The sequence below is a fragment of the Bacillus rossius genome, chromosome 1 (genome assembly GCF_032445375.1).
Source record: "Bacillus rossius redtenbacheri isolate Brsri chromosome 1, Brsri_v3, whole genome shotgun sequence".
Lineage (NCBI taxonomy): Eukaryota > Metazoa > Arthropoda > Insecta > Phasmatodea > Bacillidae > Bacillus > Bacillus rossius.
In genome coordinates, this window is record NC_086330.1 from 132,990,851 (window position 1) to 133,014,351 (window position 23,501).

General features: G+C 38.5%; 1 protein-coding gene across 1 annotated transcript in view; it reads left to right on the top strand.

Moving 5' to 3' along the window:
• The window catches only part of LOC134546167 (FH1/FH2 domain-containing protein 3), a 496,828-nt gene that overhangs the window by 76,045 nt on the left and 397,282 nt on the right, over positions 1-23,501 (top strand). Inside the window, exon 2 of the mRNA XM_063388744.1 lies at positions 19,880-19,999. Coding sequence (XP_063244814.1) covers positions 19,880-19,999 — 120 coding nt within the window. The remainder of the gene's footprint in view (positions 1-19,879; positions 20,000-23,501) is intronic.

The window sequence follows — 23,501 nt, forward strand, 5'->3', positions numbered from 1 at the left end:
TTTTTATGGTAATTTACCAGAACATTTTCTGAAATTCCGTGACATTTTCCAACGTATAAATATATATATATATATATATATATATATATATATATATATATATATATATATATATGTGTGTGTATGTATGTATGTGTGTGTGTGTATTACCAGGCTAGGCCGCTGTTGCATGTGGTAACTATGATATCACACGACCGATTTCATTCCTTCGTCCGTGCTGTTCCGCTCACAGTCGGTGAACGCACAGCCGGCAGTTGAGGCGGGGAATGACAGCTCGGCGCGCTACACAGCTTCTGTGATCCCCGTGCTTGTTGCACGCGCCGCTGTCTCGGGCCCTCCTCTGTGGCGATGCCAGCGCGCGGGGCTGTGCCGCGCTGCCAGCGGGAGGTGTCTCGGGCCGCAGAGCACAGACATGGCACAGAAGCCAGACCACCGCGCCCAATGCACGCCTTCACACCACTGTAGCCATGTCGGGAGATGTCATGCTGTGACGTAGGTAGAGTCATTTGCTGTACGTCATCGTCACCATGTCGTAAAACCCCCCATAATAATTGCTGAAATTTTGCTTGACCACGCCCAATAATGATAAGTTAGTATGGATTAATGTTTCCCTCGTTAATTACACTCAATAACGTTAATTATTCTGAAGCGTTCAATCACGTGCAATCTCCGTCAAGGGATGCTCCAGAGATAAAAAATATAAAATTAAAAATACAATGTCAGGGAGATCCTGTAAGCAAACCCTGGAAACCGTTTGAAGGAATCATAAGTGTTCAACTGACAAGATTTATTCAACAAAGCAATTAATGAAATAATAACATGGGAGAAAGCCTTCACAAATGTACGATAACTACGCATATTCTAGTACGTAAAGAGGTGACGCGGATGTAGGAAACCGCCCGATAGAACTAAATATTAGGCTTTTACTACATAAATTGATGTTAAGTTCTCAAAGTATTGAAACAGCACTTGCAAGAATGTAAATACTTAGCGTACATTAGACCAGGAAGCTATATAGTGTTTGGTTGCATTAATTAAATGCATGAATTACATTTATAAAATAAAATATATACTTGAACACGTTATTACACGCTCTAAATGAGCCAGGGAATACAACGAACAAGGAAATAGGTAAAACACGAAATTACATGACCACTTAAATATTTAATATGCGACATCCAAACACAAACTTTGTACTTACATCCATGATAGGTGCTCTTGGCACGTCGTGGAAGCTAATCCCTCGTCCAAGAGCTAATGTCGAATAAGACAGAGAAATACTAAACACGAGCTTAAATAGGGATGGTGATAAATAAATAGTTCCCTGAAAGGAAAGGTAATAATAAGAGAGTGGGAGGAGGGATAAGGATGAGGGGGATAAGAGACACGCGAACCACCGCGCCGACAATGTCCGAGGAAGGCCGATGGTCTAGATGGCGATGAACAGGGATTCGTTGCAATAGTTTTTCAGAACTGTGTACACAATGCAAGCACTACACCACACCCAATGTGTTGGGTTTCCCGCAAACATGAAATCAGCTGGAAAAACATCGGCTTCACGCAGTGTCCATGTGTGGCCACCCCTGATTGCATCTACATTAAAACATCGTAAATCTGCCGGGGTTCTTCTTAACTCATCATAAAGGAACGTTGCCAACGGAAATGCAAGGTCATTCAGTTGCAGTAAACAAAAATGATTAGCTAAAGGGGGTCACCAAGTATAATTTAATATATTTGTGGACTAAGTTTACACGCAAGGTTGGCCTTGGCTACATGCCCTGTAAAGCTCCTACGTCTGGGGCTAATGAAATGCGGCCTTTCCCTTTGAATCGAAAACAACCTTCAGTTTGGGCAGTGACGAACACAAAGTCAGTACGAAGCCGAGGGGAGGGAGGAAATGTAAATAAAGCGAATGGTGTCAGAGTGGAATATACAAAGGAGCTGATGAAGTGTTATTTGAAGCAAAACAGTGTATATCAAGATGAGCTGTAGTTTCTGTATAATATAGTTAGGATGATGCGCTGAACGCACCAATGAGAAGCGCGCTCGCTCGGTCAAGATGGCGGTCCCCGCAGAGCACACGCGGGTGAGCGACTTGACGCGCGCACGAGATGGGAAAACAATTAATTTCGATTGCCTTTCGTGTCGCCAGTCTAAGACATGAACAAAGAGTGACATTTTATCTTACTGCACGGTTTGTTCAAAAACACATTTTAATATCTGGGCCATGATGAACGAAACTTTGGTGACGTCGTAAATGACGTATGGAAGAGCTGATGGTGCTGTTGCTGACACGTTCTTGTAGGTTTAACCGATGAGTTTATGCGACGGGACTTTCATCATTGTGTTGGGTTCCAAACCGAATGAATACCGACTAAGGTGTTCATCAATTTGAGTCGCGACCCTCACCGTACAGCAGTGACGTATTGTCGATCACGACCACTTAGGGTGATATTCCAAGATGTTCGGGTAAGGTAACGAATACGCACTGCCTTGTTGGGATACAAACTAAACATAACTCGTGGGCCGTATTTCAGAACGTGTCCAAACCAAATGCCATTAAATAATATAATCGGCCACAGTTTCAATACGACTAAACGTTTCTCTGCGCGAGGCTACAAACTGGTTTGAACGCATTCTAGCGGACGTTTCGCAACTATGGATGCAATTGTTACGGGGGAAAAGCAGTACCGTCACAACAAAAAATGAAACCGCCTTTCTAATTTTCTCAAGTACTTTTTATTTTGCGATTATTTCTTGCTGTTAAAGTGTACAAATATATCCATGGGTAGTTTCACTTACATAGAGTTTCATTTGGCACACCGATACGTTTAGCACGTCCCCCTATATTTACGAAATTGAATATATGCGTGTTAATGGCGCCAAATAGAGATCCACCATCGGGACGAAATCAACGAAACAGTGAGCTCTGCGCATGCACGGAATTTGGACATCATATAGGTCACGGATAAAACGCCGAAATCCGTTCCCTAAAAATAAGGGACTAGCCGCGCACTAGGAATACGGTTAGTGAACAGGAATAGCACATTCAACACCTAAACCCTTATTTTTGTGTCTTGGGATACCGGCCTTAAAGACTTCCCTTTCTTCACTATGAAGAGTCGTACTGATGCGACCATGACAACCTATTTGTGCATTCCAGGTTCGAGTCCTGGTTAAGTCAGGGGTGTGATTTTCTACCGTCTAAATTGGTCTCAAATTTGTCGAAGTCAATGAAACAGTCAATAGAAATGGTAGATAACAAGAGTAAATAAAACGGGAATTCTTGGCTCATTGCTGATGAAAAATCACCATCAATCCAAAAATTATACAAATAGTTTTAAAAAATGAGTGCAGTGGTCAAAAGGTACATATCGTTTAGCCACTGTTTCTTGATTCGATTACCGGCTGAATCAGGGATTTTTAAATGGTGAATTTTTGTTTCTCATTTCAAAAAGGTTTATTACGGTTTCCATACTTCGGGATCCACTAACGAACCACGGCAGAAATAATTTCGTGTGATCAGGAGATCCAAGCCAGCCTCCGGGAAGATCACCCCATAATATGCAGTGCATTACAGGTAGTATGAGCATTTCGGAATCAACTCCACTTGTCAAAAATACTTACATGAAATTCAACTCCAACATAGCCTTTATGAAACCTGTTTTAACTGATGCCCTATTGAAATAAGTAGTTTAATAATTTTAAAAGCTTTTTATGACTGAAAGAAAACACAAGGAAAGAAGTCAAAAAGTATACATTTTAGCCGGGATGCAATGTATACAATTTTATTGGTAAGTTTAAATTCCTTAAATATCCTTGTACAGCGGCGGAACCTCAGCCGGGAATCGCGTTGTACAGGGAGAGACTAAATTAAACCAAAAAACTTCGGCTGCAGGTCCGTCGCAAAAAAACTCAGTTGAAAATGTACAATAAGACTTATGTTTTGAAATGCTTCTTAAAACACGTATATGCCTTTGAATGTGTAGCTGATGAACTACGTTGTTGCAAATAGTAGAGGAAGTATTAAACATTGAACAATAAGTGTCTTGAAAATGTTTAGATAAAAAAAAAGCTTCTGCAACCACCTCAAAACATTTTGCTGTAGAAGAATGATTTCATCGAAGTAATTGGGGAGTAACACACATGTTTCCCATTATTTTTGAGATGCTGAAGTAAAATGCAATTTTAACAGATATATTACTTATCAATATATTAAAACTAACTTTTATCATAAGTTCAAAATTTCTTCAAAATGCCTCTGTAGGTGTGTGCCTACCTCGCTTGACAATCAGTACTCCTGATTTGTAGCAGCCCTGGCATACGGAGTGTTGAGCGTGTTGCCATCCACCCAGGCGTTGTAGTTGTTCCTTATAAATTGTATACACATTAATCGGCATGGGGGTTGATCCCGTTGGTCCGGGAGGGGAGGGGAGGGGGCGGGCCCCGTTAGAATAAAAATCTTCCTCACTTAGGGGGCCCGCTTGCGTTTACAAAATAGCTACATTGTAATGTTTGTACTCGTACAAGGAAAATCCTTGGAAACTCAGTCGCCAACGATATCACTTCTAAAACTACAAGGCAGAGCTTTGTGAAATTGAAAATTATACAAAGCCATATCTTACAATTTTACAAGTGGTATTATTGGAAACTGATTTTCCGGACTATCCTCGTGAAAGTACAATTTTTTTTTTACGGTGTACTGTGAAACGGGAATGATTAAAGTAATCCCGCCTCCTCCCTCCTGGGTTCCTACAGATTTTCGCCCCTGATCGTATGTATCGAAAACACTGGGTTTGACGGTAACACCACAATAATCAATTATTTTTTTAACCATACCCTATCCGGTGGCTTATTGTCAGTGGCGGTCCTATGAGAAGGACGATCGGGGCTATCAACGCCTCCACCCAAACCCTAAAAAAAACAGGAGGTATGTCATAAAAGAGGGCGTGTAACACAGTACACGTGATAGAAGTTAAACCTCGACTCGTAAGTACATCGTAAGTGGTAAAGCAACGAGAGAGAGAGAGAGAGAGAGAGAGAGAGAGAGAGAGAGAAGACAATCTGTCTAAATAAACATGAATTAACAAAATTATTACTCATTTCAAAATAACTGCTCGGGATATGAATAATTTTATTAATCAATCATTAATGATTTATTATCAATAAATATTACTCACTGTTGAAATACTCAACCATAAAGAAAAAACAGTGCGTGTTACTGTTTCTTCAAACAATTCTGCCATTTTGAACACGCCAAATCCCTGAACGAAATATGAAATTCATAACAGGTAGCGCTATATATGCGGTAAATGCAGGGACTGTCTCAACAGCGCTCTCTACGCTGCTGGTTGAACAAGGAGGAAGGTGATCGCCCTAGTAACAAATAGAAAATTCAAGGAATTCACAGCTGACTGTATAGGATACCTATGTCTGTTTCCTGAAAAAAGCGATGCGCATACTCTCTGTCTTATTATTACGTTCATCTATCTCTCTCGGTTCTATTGGTTTTGGGGCGGGAGACGAATCTTCGCACCAAGAGAACGAAAACGAGCCCAGTAACGTATATAGCATAGTGCTCTCTTTATATATATTTGCCCATGTACCTATTCTCTGTCCTTTTCGCGTCAGAAACATTTCACAACAATGTTTCACGAAAATTTTGCAAAACATTTCGGCCATGACAAATTTACTCTCATCGCGCCCAAAGAAATTTCACTCCAATAAATAATGCACTTCAGTCCAAACCGGACCTATAAATTCAGTTCAGTTTTTTAAAATGCATTATCACTACTGTAGAGTATCTTTATAAGCGTTCGTGCTCTAAAAAGAATGAGTTAAAACTATTGTGTTGTTAACGACTTTTAAAGGCGATGAGGCGATAAAATAAGCCTTATAAAAATTTGTTGTTTTTCAAATATTTGAGCCCCCCATTTAACACCGATCATCCGCTGTCCCCGCAGTTGGAAGCTGGGTGCGACATTGCTTAGTGTTCCTTATTTAATGCTGTCTCAATTACGTGCAGTGAACCAGATGTTCAGCTCCAACTTCAAAGGGCACGAGTCGTGCACGAGTTATTTGCTGTGAACCTGCAGCTGATGCTTGTCGGTCTAATCCAGACTCAGCCTGTATCGCAGCCCCGCCGCGTGCCAAGTGCCCCTGACGCCCCAAGGCCGCGCTGGGCGCACACACTGTCAGAGTCTGGTGAAGGGAGGGGGGATCTTTACGGCTTCAGCTGGTGGCTGGTACTTCGGGGTAAAAAGAAAAGAAAAAGGAAAACAAGAAAAAAATTCCCCAGGGAATTAATTTTCCCGCCGGGAGTCGCCGGGCCTGGGACGAGGCCAACCCGAGAGCCGCTTCGCCAATAATTATTTCCCTCCGTCTGCGCGTGGGAGCGTCGGCGACCCAGCGGCCTGACTCCAGGTCAATGAATGGAAGGTTTCCGCGAGGCTCCGAATCCATGCTGGCCGGACAGGACAGGACAAGAACAAGGCGGAGGCGGACAAGTGACTAAAGAAATTAATATTGGAGTTGTTTAAAGGTAGTCTTGGGCGTAGTGCTTTAGCGAGAGTAGAGTAATGATATCTGGTTGTGCAGAGACGCTTTAATACAGACTTTAAACAATACTTTGGTAGAGATTGTTGAGTAGAGTTTGTTACATACCTAATAGCCAGGATATTCTGCACTCGGGTCGTAAGGGGGGGGGGGGGGGGGGTCCCACCGGTTCGAAGCTAGAAACATTAGGAGCACCCAGCGACCAAAGATGCAAATTGCAGAGCCATATCTATAGAGCGTCCCACTCTTCGATTGCAATGTGGAAGTAAATAAGCGCTTTCTCTCTCTATCTCTCTCTCTTTCTAACACACGCCAATTGCTGAAAACGCTGCCCTTGTTTCTGCGCACACTGTTGCCAAATATCATAAGAATTTGAAACCGAAGGTAATGGATATTATTTATTTATCAAGTTATCATTACAATTTTCTTATGAATTTGAATTAGTATCAATGAATATGTGTGAATTGATCCTTGTTTTTTTGTTAAAAAGAGGCTATTTATTACAGATTATGAATTACTAAAATGGATTCTTAAAATTCTTCTCGTGCACTCAAAATTCCAAAGGAGTGCTCCCTCCCACAAAACACTGAACTTATTTGTAACGTGTTACAGATCTTGAAACAAAGTGCACCATAAGCCGTGTACTGCAATCTAAGCGTGAGACGGTCTATAGATGTCAATGAATAGAGAGACTCGCGAACCGAGCTAGCGTGGAGTAGTAATTGAGTACATCTCACGACTTCCTGGACTAACGTCATAATTAATCGATAAGTTCAAAGAAAAGTGATTCATACCGTACTCTACCTAATTTTCTATCCTTTCCCATCCCCTTCCTTCGAGAGTTTACTCTGGTAGTGTCAAAAACACCGTCACACACATTCAGATAAAAATATGAACGTCACATAGGGCGATATATAAAATTATGATGAACCTAATATCGCTCCTTGACATGGTTAGATTGTTTTAATTTGTATGTATTACTCTTTAATTTTAAGAATTATAATTATAAAGAAGAAATCAAAAATTTAAATTTGAAGTGAAGAATAGCCTGAGACACAAAGGAGAAAATATAAAGTATGAAGACAGAGGACCCTTAGAAAAACTAGAATAAGGAACACGAAAATGAAGATCTATTGAAGAAAGACAAATTTAGAAGATACTAGGAAAACTTAATACCCCAAGTATACGCAAACAGGGTTCGTATCTATTTGGTTTATTTAATGATATTTTGCCTTAATTGGAATAATTTTAAAAGCTTAGTTCACTGCATATTGCAGGAAACATTGCCTATGTCGAGATTACTGATATAATGCGCAAACTTCGATGTTTTTACATGCTTTATATTAGCTTCACCTGTATGTTTGTCTGTCCGTCTGTAACTCTGTCTGTCCGTCTGTAACTCTTTCGACTAAGAGTGACTGACTCATCACAGTAAAATGTCCCACCCATTTTATTACGTTCGTTAGCCGAGCGGTCTAAGGCGCGCGACTTCTGTGACGTCAGCTTTCGGAATCAGGGATCGTGTGTTCTACTCCCGGCCACGCCGAAAAAAAAAATGTTTTTTTTTTTTTTTCCCCCCCGGTAAATTCTAATATTATATCGATACATCTAACTGCAAATGATTCGTAGAGACTTTACCATTTCTTTGTGACGTTGCAACTCCAAATAGTTATCTCAGATGGTAATAGGTAGTGTCGGTAACTCATTTCACTATGATAATTATACATAAATATAGTTTAAAAAACTAAAAAAACATGCTTTTAAAGAATATCAAACTAAAAAGTTAAAAATAAATATAGTTTAAAAAACTAAAAAACATGCTTTTAAAGAATATCAAACTAAAAAGTTAAAAATAAATATAGTTTAAAAAACTAAAGAAACATGCTTTTAAAGATTATCAAACTAAAAAGTAAAAAATAATTTTAAAATTAAATTTATGACAATAGTATATAAGCAATACTAGTATAAATGAGAAAAAAGCATGGGGCGCTTAATATTCAAAAAATATGGCACAAAGCGCCTCAAGTTTTTTCTCATTTATACTAGTATTGCTTATATACTATTGTCATAAATTTAATTTTAAAATTATTTTTTACTTTTTAGTTTGATAATCTTTAAAAGCATGTTTCTTTAGTTTTTTAAACTATATTTATTCATGTTACGACTTATTGACAGAGATACTGCTGTAACACACGTGAACCTTATATGGCCCACTTAAGTCCTGAAATTTAATTTCACTCAACACATCTGTTAGTGGTATGTGCGAACCCAAAGTACAAGTGCCTTACTTCAGATTGCAGACTAAGCTAGCACAAAAATTTTGTTCCAAGCCTTCAATATTTAATATAACCTGATGATCTCCACGAGACCAGCTTACTGCACATTTTGTTTTGTTATAACCCTAAAATCAGAGAGCCATGACAAACCTCGCGAGTGCTTGCCACGGATCGATTTAAAGAGTTATCACAGAGCGAAGAATTTTCTAGTGTCAGTCGAAAAAATGCTCGTATACAGTTAGAGAAAGCATATGGGTTTAACTTGGAGACTTCCTCTCCGTGAGAGGTTACACTAAATACCAGCTAACTGTTCATTAGATTGGTTTTTTTGGCAGGGTCGTACGCAGGGGGGTGATAAGGGGTATCCATCCCACACCCACCGAAAGCTTAAGATATCCTAAAAAAAAGGCTATCATTCCCAATAAAAGTAAGAAATTGAAAGTAAGCAGTAGGTAAAGAGGTAATTTACCCCCCCCCCCCCCCCGCGCAATTAATTTCTGTGTACGCTCCTGGTTTTGGGAATAGCATTGGCCCCTAACGACATGCCCTATACCTTGCTTTGACGCTGGCGTCACTGGCCCTCGCTCTGTGTTGGCGCGACGTCACCAGAAGGAGACGTCTCGGTCAGCCGACGAAGCAGCACCTGCGGGCTATTTTGGTTGGCCGGGCGGCCGCCAGGGGCGCTGCCCTACATTCGCGCGGCTTGACGTTCTCTGGGAGGGGGGGGGGGAGTTCCCTGGCCCTGTATTTTCACGCGCCACTCCGGCTATTTCTGTTTCCGCGAATAGCCTGTACCTTCTTACAACCCAACATCCCCCCTCGTCATTTAACCTTCCATGTTGATCTTGGAAGGATACTCACTTCACTTCCTCCCCCTCCCGGGTGCAGGCGGGAAGTATACATGTACGTTGCAGAGATCGGTGACCGGGCGTTGCCTCCTCGGTTGCCCACAAATACACTCGCGGCAGGTCTCTCGAATTCCCACAGTTTAACCGCGTTCATTCATAATTACTGATATTTTTTCTTAGTAAAAGAGAAAAGTCCTGCTACTGTGTTTGTAAAGGATTGGTTTTTTTTTCATATTTGTTGCTAAACAATTTTTGAAATTCATAAAAGTGTATGTATATATGTATCTATAAACATATTCAAAGTTCTGTGTAGAGTAAAGTAAGCATATACTACGAAATATGAAACTTTACATTCGTTCTTTAATAGATTGTAAAAAAATGTCTTTTTAAAACCTCACAGTTACTGATTTACTTTGAGAGTTATCACTTGAGAGCGGAAGATCTGCGTGCGCCAATCTCAGAGGCGAAGAAGCCCTCAGTTAGAGCGTGTATTTCGACCTTGTGGTCATCCTTCCCTGGTTACACAGACATGCGGAACCCTACTAACTTTTAATATTCCAAGATGTTATGGGTTATTAATCTAATGCATGTTTTGTTTTAAGCGCTAACTGGTCAAGGGTCTTCAAAAGCTATGGTCACCCATCTTTACTCACATATGACGCGGGTCGCGTGTTTCAATCCCAGCAATTTGGCGTGATTCAAATTCATGAGAATGGAAGTACCCCAAGTGGTTCAGAGCCCAATAAATTCTTAGAAGTTGCATCGATTTAAACCTGTGTGCATAAATGCGTGACATAAAACCCAACCTATTATTTTATTTGTTTATCTGTAAAAAAAAACTTGCACATGAAACAAACATTACATCTAAAATCGCAGACATCGATCTAACAGTGTGGCAGTCACAGGTATAAATTATCATCAGCACGAAGATGGTTTGGATCCTGAATAGCTCCAGTCACACTGGAAATATCTTATTCCAAGGTAGTTTCTTCAGGTGGAACACGAAACGACATCTCTGAGGTGTAACATTTGTAGCTTACCATTTTGTAATTCGGTGCCCAATGAAAAAGTAGTTTCGCGACTTAAGGGAATGGGTAGAAACTGAAAGATGACATATAGGTTTCAACTTTTTTTTAAGGTTATAACAAATTTGTGTAGTTTAAACATTTTCCTTCGTTAAGTTAGAGAGCTCACGCACATCTAGAGTTTTTATTCTGAGACTAGAAAATAGTGCAAATTTAAAGTATTACAACATTTGTATTTGTTACCAAAAATTAATTCAAATTTAAATAACCATGACTTCAAAGGATAATATATTCATAGAATAGAGTCACTATAAACTTCGGCCACTACTATACTTTAACAAGGTTAAATTAAAAATAATAAAGGATAAACCATTTGTACGGCTTGAAAGCAAGATGGTGTCATTATATTCCTAACTCTCCCTTTTAGGATAGGTCTCGCAAGCCGTATTTATTTATTAACATACTTGTCATTAATTTAATTGAGTGATTTCCCTTTTTCCTTTCCGACAGCTCTTTGGAATTAGGGTCAATATTTTCCACCAGATATTCACTAAACCTTTTTATAGAGCTGTATCGGATCATGCTAATGATAATACCAGCTGTTATCTATTCGACAAGGAAATACGAAGACGAAACATACACGTTATATACGTTGCACGGTTTCCTAGCCAGGATTACGTTTTAACATTTTAAGTTTTAAACCTCGTATTATATTAATGTTGTAAGTGTGAAACTTGAAACGATTGAGGTAATTATTATCGTAACGATTTTTTCGATGAAACTGTGTCGTTTTAATAGTTAACCAGCTGTCACGCCATTTACAAGAAGTTTCTAGATTATACATCAACAACATTAAGTTAAAATCAATACGCCTAAAATTATGCAATACGTATATCTGGAAGGTGCTCCGAATCAGCATATTCTTTCAGCATGAAGTGTTATTCGATTAAATATAGTTCTAAATTATGGAGACACTGTACAGAAGAATTTTTAGCGTGGGGGACTAATAAGGTTGTATCTTTACACTATTAGCAGCTGTGATCAAAGTTACTTTTTTCGAACTTAAATTTCTGAATTTCTTTCAAAGCCAATTATTAAGTTTCTAAAATATAATAAAAAAGAAAAAGAGATTGAATATCTTAGTAGCCTATAGTTTAGTATTTACTATTAAAAAAATATCAACATATGTCATGAAGTTACCAGTAACATTAATTCCCTTAAATAATTTCAATTCAGAAACCAATTTGTTCCTTCATACTTATAAATCCTGACAAAATTGAAAATTTACTTGGGTAGATAATCATTAAAAATATTTTTTAAGATAATTTTTTATATATTACAAAGTAATTCACAATGTGTATTTTCAAGTTAAACAGTGTTATAACCTATAATTGCAATTGAAAGGTTTAGGATAACTAACACTAACAAAAACGTAACATTTTTATGTAACATCCATTGCCTGGCGATGTTTAATCGTGTGTGAACTCTTATGGTACGGGGCTTATAAATAGTGGTATAAACTTGCACAGAATAATTTTTTATTAGTCCTGAAATTGTGAGAACAGAATGCCAGACAAATGTTCCGCAGTTCGTACTGAAGCCATATATTGTATCTTGATATTCAGGTGTTAATTACAATTTTTTTTTACTGCTGAAGCAAGGTACAAAAATTAGCGTTATGTATAAAAAATATTTTCCCATAGTTAATCACAGTCCGGACCATTACCCAAAGTCATAGTTTTTAATTATTGAAGTGAAGCTTCTTTGTTGAAGGGGCTATAAGTTTCCAGCGTTACGAAAATTTCGATCGCATGAGGGGGATAGTCAGGGAACCGGAAGATAAAGTGCGTTAGCGGCGACGCCACTCCCACGCATGCACTAGCGGTCGAATGGGAAGATGGTACGTAGCGGAGCCTGCTGTATGCTAGTTGTAACGGCCGGATGGGGAGGCGGCAGGGGAGAGGCAGAAATGACACAGCGGTAATGCTAAGAAATTCTAGTAAAGCTTCTTGGGGTTGTCTACTCCTCACTTTTAGAAACGGCTGATTGACGCTACCATGTTTATTTGGTTTAGTTTAAAGAATCTACAATTTAGTTATTAGTATGGAAAATAAATATCGATTTGTGTAATTAACTTTATAAGTACAATTAATTTTTTTGTGAATAGTGTGATTGTAAATGTGAAAGGACATGTAGATTTAGAGAACAGCTTTATAGGTGTAAATTATTTTTGGTGTGTGAACACTGATTTGAAATGTCAAAAAGACTTATACACTTGTGAGATAGAATTTTTAAGTGTAATTGATGTTTGATTGGGGTGTATTTTTTTTGTTTTTTGTTATCATGATTTATCATCATGACTAAATATACTAATAAGGTAGAAGCATATAAGAGGTATTATCAAAGTTAACGTGGGAATAAACTACTAAAAGAGCCGCCAAAAAGTGCCATTGGACGGATGCGAAAGTAGAGGGCGCGGAAAACTTTTTTTTTAATTGAGATCATACCCACATCCTTACTATTCTTAAATATTATCTCTTATTCAATAAAAAATACTTGTAATTTATCTCTATCTATACCTAGTAAGCAAGAAGTTTCTCTTCTGTCTCGCGTGGACTCCCTGTACACAATACATATTTTTTTGTTTCCACTGTTTATTTTTCCCTGCAGTAAAAAACGGGTATATGTGCGTACCATGATGGCGTCATCATGGTACATGGTACAAAGGCTCTAAAATGGCACACATACGACTGTAATGGTACATCTGACAGCCAAAAATACTTACCAACTCGCCGCTAGACAGCAGCACTAGCCGAGTGAAAATGTAAATTTATCGAGGCTCTGCCAGTCTGCGCATGCGTACAAGAAGCGATATTTTCGTCCTCTTTCTTGACGTCATGAAACACGTGACAAAAAAAAACGCTCCACAAAAAAAGATTCGTACCGCCCCACCGCCTACACATGATCATGAATGTAAAATTATCGCTTTGCCGATAATCGTAAAAAAGAACATCTTCACGTCGGCGTAGTTGTTTCCCCGCGGCCCTAAGCTAGGCATTATATCACGATTAATCGTTCTCGAATCAGAACGTGGAACGTTGCACCCAGTAATTAACAATGAAACACAGCTCCAACTGAACGATCTGCTTCATGTTTTTTTTATTAATTCGTAAAAAAAGAGTAATTATTTTCTTTCTGGCTATTAGATACTCCAATCTTGACTAATCCTTGTAAATTTCTAAAACATATATGAAAGAAAAAATAATAAAACAATTGCATAAGTTATCAAAACGGTTAATTATTACCGACTCAAAATCTTACGGAAAAATAGAGTGATAAAGTAGGGTCACTTTATCCGTGTCCACGGAAGCAATGGCTTATCGATCTAAAAATAGACAACCCCGGGAAGGAGGGGGGGGGGAGATTTTTAGAACTAAAACTTTTTCATGAGTAGTATATAATAGGGCATCCGGGGACAGGCTTCAGGCTGTGGATTGAAGATTGTCGGTCAGCCAATTTGGATTGTGACGTCACGGCGGCCAGCTTGGATGAGCGTAACGGGACACATCGTAACGGGACACATTGTAACGGGGCAAGAAGATCACGGCGGCCATTTTGGATGACGTAATTGTGTGTTCTCGAAAATTCCGGTATTGTGTTTTCCACCATTTTGAATTATGACGTCACCATTTCAATTTTCGTTATGGTCGCCATCTTTAACTTTTTTGTTTATTATCCGATTTTAATGAAATTTTTTTAAAAATTATAAAAAAATTCAATTAATAAAATTTTAGTAAAATATTTTATAAAAACATACATTTACGACACGGAGTTCGGAGTCCTCGGTTGTAACCCGGTGAGGGCAAAAAAATAAAAATGACGACCGATCCTTCCCCCGCGGTGGCTGCTGGCATACTGACTCCCACCACTTTTTTTCAAAGCATATATATCGTCAGCTGGTATGACGTCATGTCCGCCATCTTGTCTTCGTCCGCTGGAGATCACCATCTTGTTTTCGTCCGCTAGAGTGTGCTGATACCATGTTAGTATAATTATCTGGTCACCACACCTTTGACCTTGCTCTTGAACTTTGACCTTGACCTTGAAATTTGACCTTGACCTTGAAATTTGACCTTGACCTTGAACTTTGACCTTAACCTTTAAATTTGACCTTGACCTTTAAATTTGACCTTGACCTTGAAATTTGACTTTGTCCTTGAAATTTAACTTTGTCCTTGTCGACCATCATGGATCCGACATTTTATGTTCAGTACATGCTACCAGGAGCTACCACCTGCTGGAGTACACCATCTTGTGTGTGTGTACTTGTATTATAGAGTACATTTCCATCTGGATAATTTTATTCTAACCCGCTACAGTGCAGTAATCATTTATTACGGAGGTGCCCCCGCCATTTTGAAATTCGGCCGCCATCTTGAAATCATTTCTAATGTAGCTAGAAAAGCGGGAAAAATCCAAAATTCATTAAATAAATCACTTATTAACTTGCATATCGATTCGATCCGCTCCAGTCCTTGGTTCGATCCTCGATCGATGTAATAATGTTTAATTTTATGGAAAAAATAATAATTCCAATAAACCATGTTCAACATTCTTAAAAAGACTTTAAATACTCTACTACCATCATTCTATCAGACATCAAGACCACCATATTGGAAATTCGTAATTGTAATGCTAGAGATTCGGGAAAAAGTTCAAAATTCATTAAATAAATTTGTAATCTATATACTGATTGATTAGATCGACTAAGGTCCTTGGTTCGATCCCTGGCCGATACAAAACAACTTTAATTTTAAAAAAGTACCAGAAAAGTGTAAGGTTCGAGAAATAAAACACCACAAAGTCTTTTACAAACATAATATTTATTACACAATTTCTATCCTACTACAGAATCACTTGCGAAAGCCAGCAATCTTATAAACATTTAGTCCTCCATAGACGTGCAACGACTACTTCTTAGCTCCAACAGCTCCAAATGCTCCAAATGGCTCCAACACCTCCAAATGGCTCCCAATGCTCCAAACGGCCTCAAAATGGCTCACACAGCTCCAACAGCTCCAAATGCTCCAACTGCCTTTTCTTTCAACAGCTCCAATGATATTGGGCTACAATGCTACGAGTCTAAGAGACTACGAGGCTACAAGGCTACGAGTCTAAAAGGATCTAGCTGGTTCCGAGTTATACATGGCTGCGAGACTGCATGACTAAAAGACTGCATGGCTACGAAACTACATGTCTATGAAGCTACAAGGATACAAGTCTACTCGGCTCCAACACGCAATGTACGCAATGTACGCGCAATACATGCAATTTACACGCAATAAATGTAATGATTACACAGTACACACAGGAAACGGAACGTACACACAGTACACACACAGAAACGGAACGTACACACAGTACACACAGGAAACGGAACGTACACACAGTACACACAGGAAACGGAACGTACACACAGTACACACAGGAAACAGAACGTACAAGTACACACAGGAAACAGAACGTACACACAGGAAACGGAACGTACACACAGTACACACAGGAAACGGAACGTACACACACATACAGTAGCGGAAACACACAAGCTTAGTTGGAAATCAGAATACAAGAAATAAAAACATTAAATTTTTACTTTTAATATTTTATTACTTCTCAACATTACACAAATACAAGTAAAAGAAGCCATTATTGTATGTAGCCAGCTTTCCTCAGTTCTTTGAGTATGAAGGATATTTCTTTGATGCACGAATAGTTTCCTGCACAAAGCGAGCCATGTAGTAGTCTTAGCCGGTCAACCAATATGTTTGGATCTTTCCATGATGTGTAATCAATCTCTTCTACCACCATCTTACTTGCTGTTTATTATAAATACTTTTAATATCACAATCGTCCCAGTGATCATAATAAGCATTATCAGATTTAGTTATTATAACACGACGTTTCCATCGTTTCGGCCTCAGGACATCGCCACATTCTTCGATCTTGTCAGCTCTAGGTGCTTCATCACAGTCTATGCCTTCGTCAACAGCCTCAGAGTCACTGTAACAATCACTGTAGAAGACATCCTCTTCACCCAGATTACCGTATGAATTCGCTTTCGATGATGTCGAAGTGTCTTCATCGTCTTCATGCTTCCTTTTTAGGAGTCCATCATCATTTTTACAAAGAATGGAGGATCTACTGAATATAGGCTTGAATGTATTCTCACTTTTCACGGTGTTGATACTTCCATTAGTTTCAGTCTTCCCGAAGCCATTAGCATCCTTCAATTTATGTTCTTCCTCACGATCGGGTGAGCTAATACCATCACGCTCAGGACAAGGAAAATTATGGTCGTAATGCAGATCACTCTTCTTTAGTCTAGTGGATCAATCGGTGTCCTCTATGCCGTAAGTAGTCTTGACTTTACATGTTCTACCATGTCTTTTTAAGCTGTCAATTCGTGTTAACAACCTGCTACAACGATTACAGCTTAACATGTTGCGTAGTGGGTTTCTAGCACAATCATTCTTCTCATGACGTCTAGCATTCCTTCTCATGACAAAATCCTTGCCACAGTATCTACAGTGGCTTCCTTCCGATTCAGCTGCAGATAGCAAACCATGATCCATGGTAGCTTCTGTGACTAATGTTAGATACAAACTGTCAGTTTTCTCCAATTGGAACCATTTCTTAAATATAATTTTTTAAATATTTCATCAGTGAGAGTTAATTTATCTAATGCAAAGCAAATTGATGCAAGTAGTTCTGGCTGTCATCAACAGATGTCGCCACGTGTTGCTTGCAGGTAAATAATATCTATTTCATTAATGCGGGATGCGGAATGCTCACTATCGATCGCAAAGGAAGGTTGGCTTCGCTAGACTCCAAGGAGAAGGAAGTTCGTCCTTCCTGTTAGTGCTTCTTAGATTTCTCAGAGATTATTATTATTCGACTGAGTAATGATTTTTTTTTTTTAAATTTCCACCTGATAAAAATATTACAAGTGATGATTAAGTAGCAGAAGTTCACTAATTAAATGTAACTCTGAATAACATGACATGACTCATTAAGTAAAAAATCCTTCATGCAAAGACCGATTTCTCACAAATAATCAGGAACACTCGGAGAAAACCATCATTTGTCTAGCCAGAAATAATCAGGAGCACTCGGAGAAAACCATCATATGTCTAGCCAGAAATAATCAGGAGCACTCGGAGAAAACCTTCATATGTCTAGCCAGAAATAATCAGGAGCACTCGGAGAAATCCATCAAAATATTAACAAGAATAATCGGGAGCACACGGAGAAAACCATCAAAATATTAACAAGAATAATCGGGAGCACACGGAGAAAACCATCATAATATTGGCAAGGATAATCAGAAGCACTCGGAGAAATCCATCAAATTTTATCAAGAATAATCAAGAGCACACGGAGAAAACCATCATAATATTGAAAAGGTTATTCAGAAGCATTTGGAGAAAACCATTTAATTTTGACAAGGATAATCAGAAGCACACTGAGAAAATCACCATAATATTGACAAGGATAATCTGGAGCACGCGGAGAAAACCATAATAATATTGACAAGAATAATCAGAAGCACACGGAGAAAACCACCACAAGTTTTCTTTGATATCATAAAAATACAGAAAAAAAAATTTAAATTAAAAACTTAATAAAAAATACATAAGATTCTGCTAGCTTGTGAACTTCTCATTGTTGAGCAAAGATAGAGTTCTAGTACAAGCCAGGACAAAGTCAATTTTCAAGGTCAAGGTCAAATTTCAAGTTCAAGGTCAAATTTCAAGGTCAAGGTCAAATATCAAGGTTAAGGTCAAATTTCAATAATTATACTAACATGGTATCAGCACACTCTAGCGGACGAAAACAAGATGGTGATCTCCAGCGGATGAAGACAAGATGGCGGATATGACATCATACCAGCTGACGATAATATGCTTTGAAAAAAAGTGGTGGGAGTCATTATGCCAGCAGCCACCAAGGGGGAAGGATCGGTCGTCATTTTTATTTTTTTGCCCTCACCGGGTTCGAACCGAGGACTCCGAACTCCGTGTCGTAAATGTATGTTTTTTTAAAATATTTTATTAAAATTATATTAATTGAATTTTTTATACTTTTTAAAAAAATTTCATTAAAATCGGATAATTAATAAAAAAGTTAAAGATGGCGACCGTAACGAAAATTGCAACGGTGACGTCATAATTCAAAATGGCTGAAAACACAATACCGTAATTTTCGAGAACACACAATTACATCATCCAAAATGGCGGATCCAAAATGGCCGCCGTGATCTACTTGTCCCGTTACAATGTGTCCCGTTGCAATGTGTCCCGTTACGCTGTATCCCGTTACGCTCATCCAAGATGGCCGCCGTGACGTCACAATCCAAAATGGCTGACCGACAATCTTCAATCCACAGCCTGAAGCCTGTCCCCGGATGCCCTATTATATACTACTTTCATGGCAGACTAGTTTTTTTTTTTTTGACATATCACAGATAACGCAGTGTATCTATTTCGTAATCAGTTTCTTTCACAGTGTTTAAATACCAATAAAGAAAATTATGCTAAAATTATCAGAAATTTGTTGTTTGCATATACATAAGGTTTTTTTTTTTCACTCGGAAAGAGGAAGAAATTTCCATTCAAACCTCCCCCTTCCTTTTACATTCAGAAACCAAGACATGCCCTTGCACGGATGTTTTAGAACTTTATAATCACACATACGATACTCCTTGCCTATGGGACATTCTTTCTATTAAACTTACAGATGTTAGATTACAGCGGCGTAAAGAGTCCTGGGTTCAAATCACGGTTAAAGCACAGATGTTTGTGCAAGTATCAGGAATACGACTCATTCAATTGGTTATTTTAATATTTTGATAAATTATTGATAAGCGATCCCGAGTTTCCGGAAGCGCTTATGTGAATATAAGCGGGAGTTACAGATCTCCTCCGTACTATCTTTGAAGTGAGAAGTGGTATGAAATTATGATCTAATATAGTTGCGGTGGCTAAAATAACCAAATGTAGAGGGGTTACGTCGGCAACACACGAGCGCCTTTCAAGTGCGTGCGCGTTTGTTGCGATAATTTATGGGACATGTTCGTGAACTGCAGTCGAAACACAGAGCGCGTGTCGTGTTGCAGGTCCCGTGGACCAAGGGTGGCGCGAGTACCACCTACCCCGGCGGCGGCGGCGGCGGCGGCGGCTACTCCGGCGCCGCCTCCAAGTCCTCCGATGCCGCCTCCAGCACCCCGGCGTCTCAGGTACCTGCTTCTACTGTACTGCCCCGATTCGTTAGAAGGCCCTGCGTCCAACTTGTTTCTAAATTATTTTTTGTAGCGTTTCCGATTCAGTGCAAAATAAAACACCATTATAAGACATTATAAAACCTTACGTCCAATTTGAAATTTAAATTGGTCTAACTCCATTTTTAGGACGTTTTCAATTTTAAAAAAAGGCCCTTTGTAACAACATACAAATACTTTATAACTATGTATTAGAGCAGCAAAAATTAAATTAAAAAGTTTTAAATCAATAAAAAAATTATATTAACATTAACAGAAAGTTACGACCATTAAACTATCAACTTTTAAACTTCAAAAGCCTTTTAAAGTATCAACATTTTTATGCAGGTAAAGGAATTTTTTTTCCCCCCTGTTTCCTGTAAAATTTTGTTTTTCGGACATAATGCTTTATATGTTATGTGGACAAAATATGTCTGATACGATTGAATACTTCAGAATATACAGTAAAAATGAGTTCTGTCATTAAAATAAGAATGTGTAGACGAGTTTAATGGTTTATAATCATTCATAATAAACCATTTCACTCGTACATACAGATTCATACTTTAAGGAAAACATTAATTATTACTTTTAATTCTGAAAGTAGGGTAGGTGACCCAAATATGAGACCCGGCCTTAATATGAGACCCTTGGTTATCTTGACAAGTAAGGGCTGCTACCTATCAGCCGCTCTTGGAACTACTAGCAGCCTCCATTTCCCGACCACGGATAGAGTGAGACATTTATCTGATGCGCGCGAGATCAAGAATAACAGTTTATACGATTTTCTTCATTTTGAGTTTTCGTGAGTGGCATCTTGCAGCTTTATTATCAACATAGAGGTACGTTTATATTAATTATCCATTCATACTTTCTTATGAGCAGTGAAGCAAGCTTCCATGTGTATAAATAAGGAACTATGGCAGTTTAAAATTTCAGCCTTGTTGATGTGTTTTGTAGCGGCCATGACAAGGTGCCTAATATGAGACCACTTATGTGTCCTAATTTGAGATAGGGTCTCATATTAGGAGTAAGGGTCTCATATTAGGTGATTTAGATTTAAAATAATACTGTCACTGTAAGAACAGTAACTAATAAGTTTAATTATATACAAAGTATCTTAAAATTTTGTGATAGAACATAGTTAGATATGTAGGCCCTGCTGAGAAGGCCAGGGAAAGCCACGTTTCGATCATCTGCTTACCTCCACACTCATCTCATAAGATGCAGCCGTTGGACGTAGGTTTTATGTTACCTCTCAAGACATCTTATGCTCAAGAAGTAGAAGACTGGCTGTGCCGAAACCCAAATCATGTGTTTACAAACTTTACAGTGGCTAAACTTTTCAGTGGCTAAACTTTTCAGTGCTGCATACCAAAGAGCAGCAACAATGGAAATATCTGTTAATTCTTTTAATAAAACAGGCCTGTTTCCATTTAACCGAAACATATTTCGTGATTATAAATTTGGTGCTTTCTCTAAATCATTAAATGGCCAAGAAACTAGAGAAGAAAATGGAGCTCAAGAGAATTCAGATACAGCCATTTGTAGAGAAGACCAGAGCCACCCAAGAGAAACTTCGATGCAGACAGATCAACCATGTTGCAGCAGTGTAGTTAGGCCCTTTATCAGACCTGTGGATATTTCACCACTACCAAATTTTCCTTCAAAAGAAACATCCAGTAGATGTGGCAGTGCTAATGTTATCACATCATCGCCATACAAAACAAGCTTGGATGAAAATGTCGCAAGAAAGAAAAAGGCTAAAGCTCGTAAGAAATTGGTTCTTGGGAAACAGAAAGGAAACGAAGCTAGACCTACACAAACCAGATCTCGCAACACGTACAAATTAAGGATTACTACCAAATCATTCATCGCTGTAGATTCTGAGGACTCCAGTGACGAAAATATTTCGCTGCATGACAGTTCAAATGAAAGTGATGGATCTGAAAGTGATGGATGCAGAGTGTTTGTTATGCGGCTGCCTTTTCTCAGAGGACAAACATGGCTAGAAATGGCGGCAGTGCCTCAAGTGCTATGGGTGCGCTCATGAAGATTGCGGAGCTGATCCATGTTTTGTGTGTCCTATGTGTAACAAACAAAAGTGCAAAAAGTGACTAAATGATATCAAATATGGAATTTGTAACATAATGTAGGGAGTGTCTCATATTAGGAACACATTTTTGTTTTCACAAAATTTCGCATTTTTTTATTTCTTAGTTTAATTATCTTCTGTATTAATACAAATGCTCAATCCTGTTTTGAAGTAAAAGTGCATTACATAATATATCATATAAGATAAATAAATCTACCAATAGTGGTTTTAATAACAAAATATAAATATTTTAAAAAAGGGGTCTCATATTCGGTACACTTGCCCTACTCATTCGTAAACTAGCCTTCACAGTGGACCAACTGTGCGTCACAGATTACCTAGCGTTAAATTACTTAACGTATTCTTAGCTTCAGACCACGCATGCCCACTTTCAAGATATTTTGCACCTTGTAAACATCAGCTTGAAATGTTTCAGCGTGGCCATGAGCATTCAACGTGAGCATTTTTCATACTGATGGAGCTCAAAACATCGTACTGACGTTGCAATAAAAAAAACCGAAGACACCTGCACTGAACAATTTCACATCTTCCCCATGACCCAATTATATCGCACCGCTGTAAATCCCAAAGTTGCACGCAGAATGACGACAAGTTGCACTCCCGCTCGCTGCCTTGCACGTGGAGAGAATTGTGCTCGTGCAGGGGTCATTCCTTACGCTAACTTGTTCCTGTTATATAATAATAATTCAAATATGACAGTAGTATACAAAATGGGCTACTGACACAGGCTTCAGGCTGTGGAGCTTGAGCCGGGTCAATGACCGATTACTCTGACGTCACGACGGCCATCTTGGACTCAAAAATTCCTCAAAATGACTCAAAAAGATCCCTTTTGAGGAAATATTTCTCGTATTCTTCCTCATAAATTCAAACATTAGGATTTCGAAAAACTTCAAAATACTTTTGCCTTAGAAAGAACACAAATTCCTGAAAGCGGCTTAAAAGTCCTAAGAGCTAGCCGCTCTTAAGTCACTGGCGTCATCTAGGAGTATGACGTCACCTTTGCAATTTTTTTTACGGCCGCCATCTTGAAAATCTTTATTTATTATCCAATTTTAATGAAAAAAAATTGAAATTCATAAAAGATTCAATTAATAAAATTTTAATAAATATATTTAAAAAATCATACATTTACGACATGGAACTCGGTGTCCTCGGTTCGAACCCGGCGAGGGCAAAAAAAATAAAAATGGCGACCGATCCTTCCCTCATTGTGGCTGCTAGCAGACTGACCCCCACCACTTTTTCCATAGCATATATCATCAGTTAGTATGACATCATGTCCGCCATCTTGAAAATCCGTAATTTTTATGCTAGAAAATCGAAAAAAATTTTAAAAGTTATAAAAATATATATTTAAAAAAC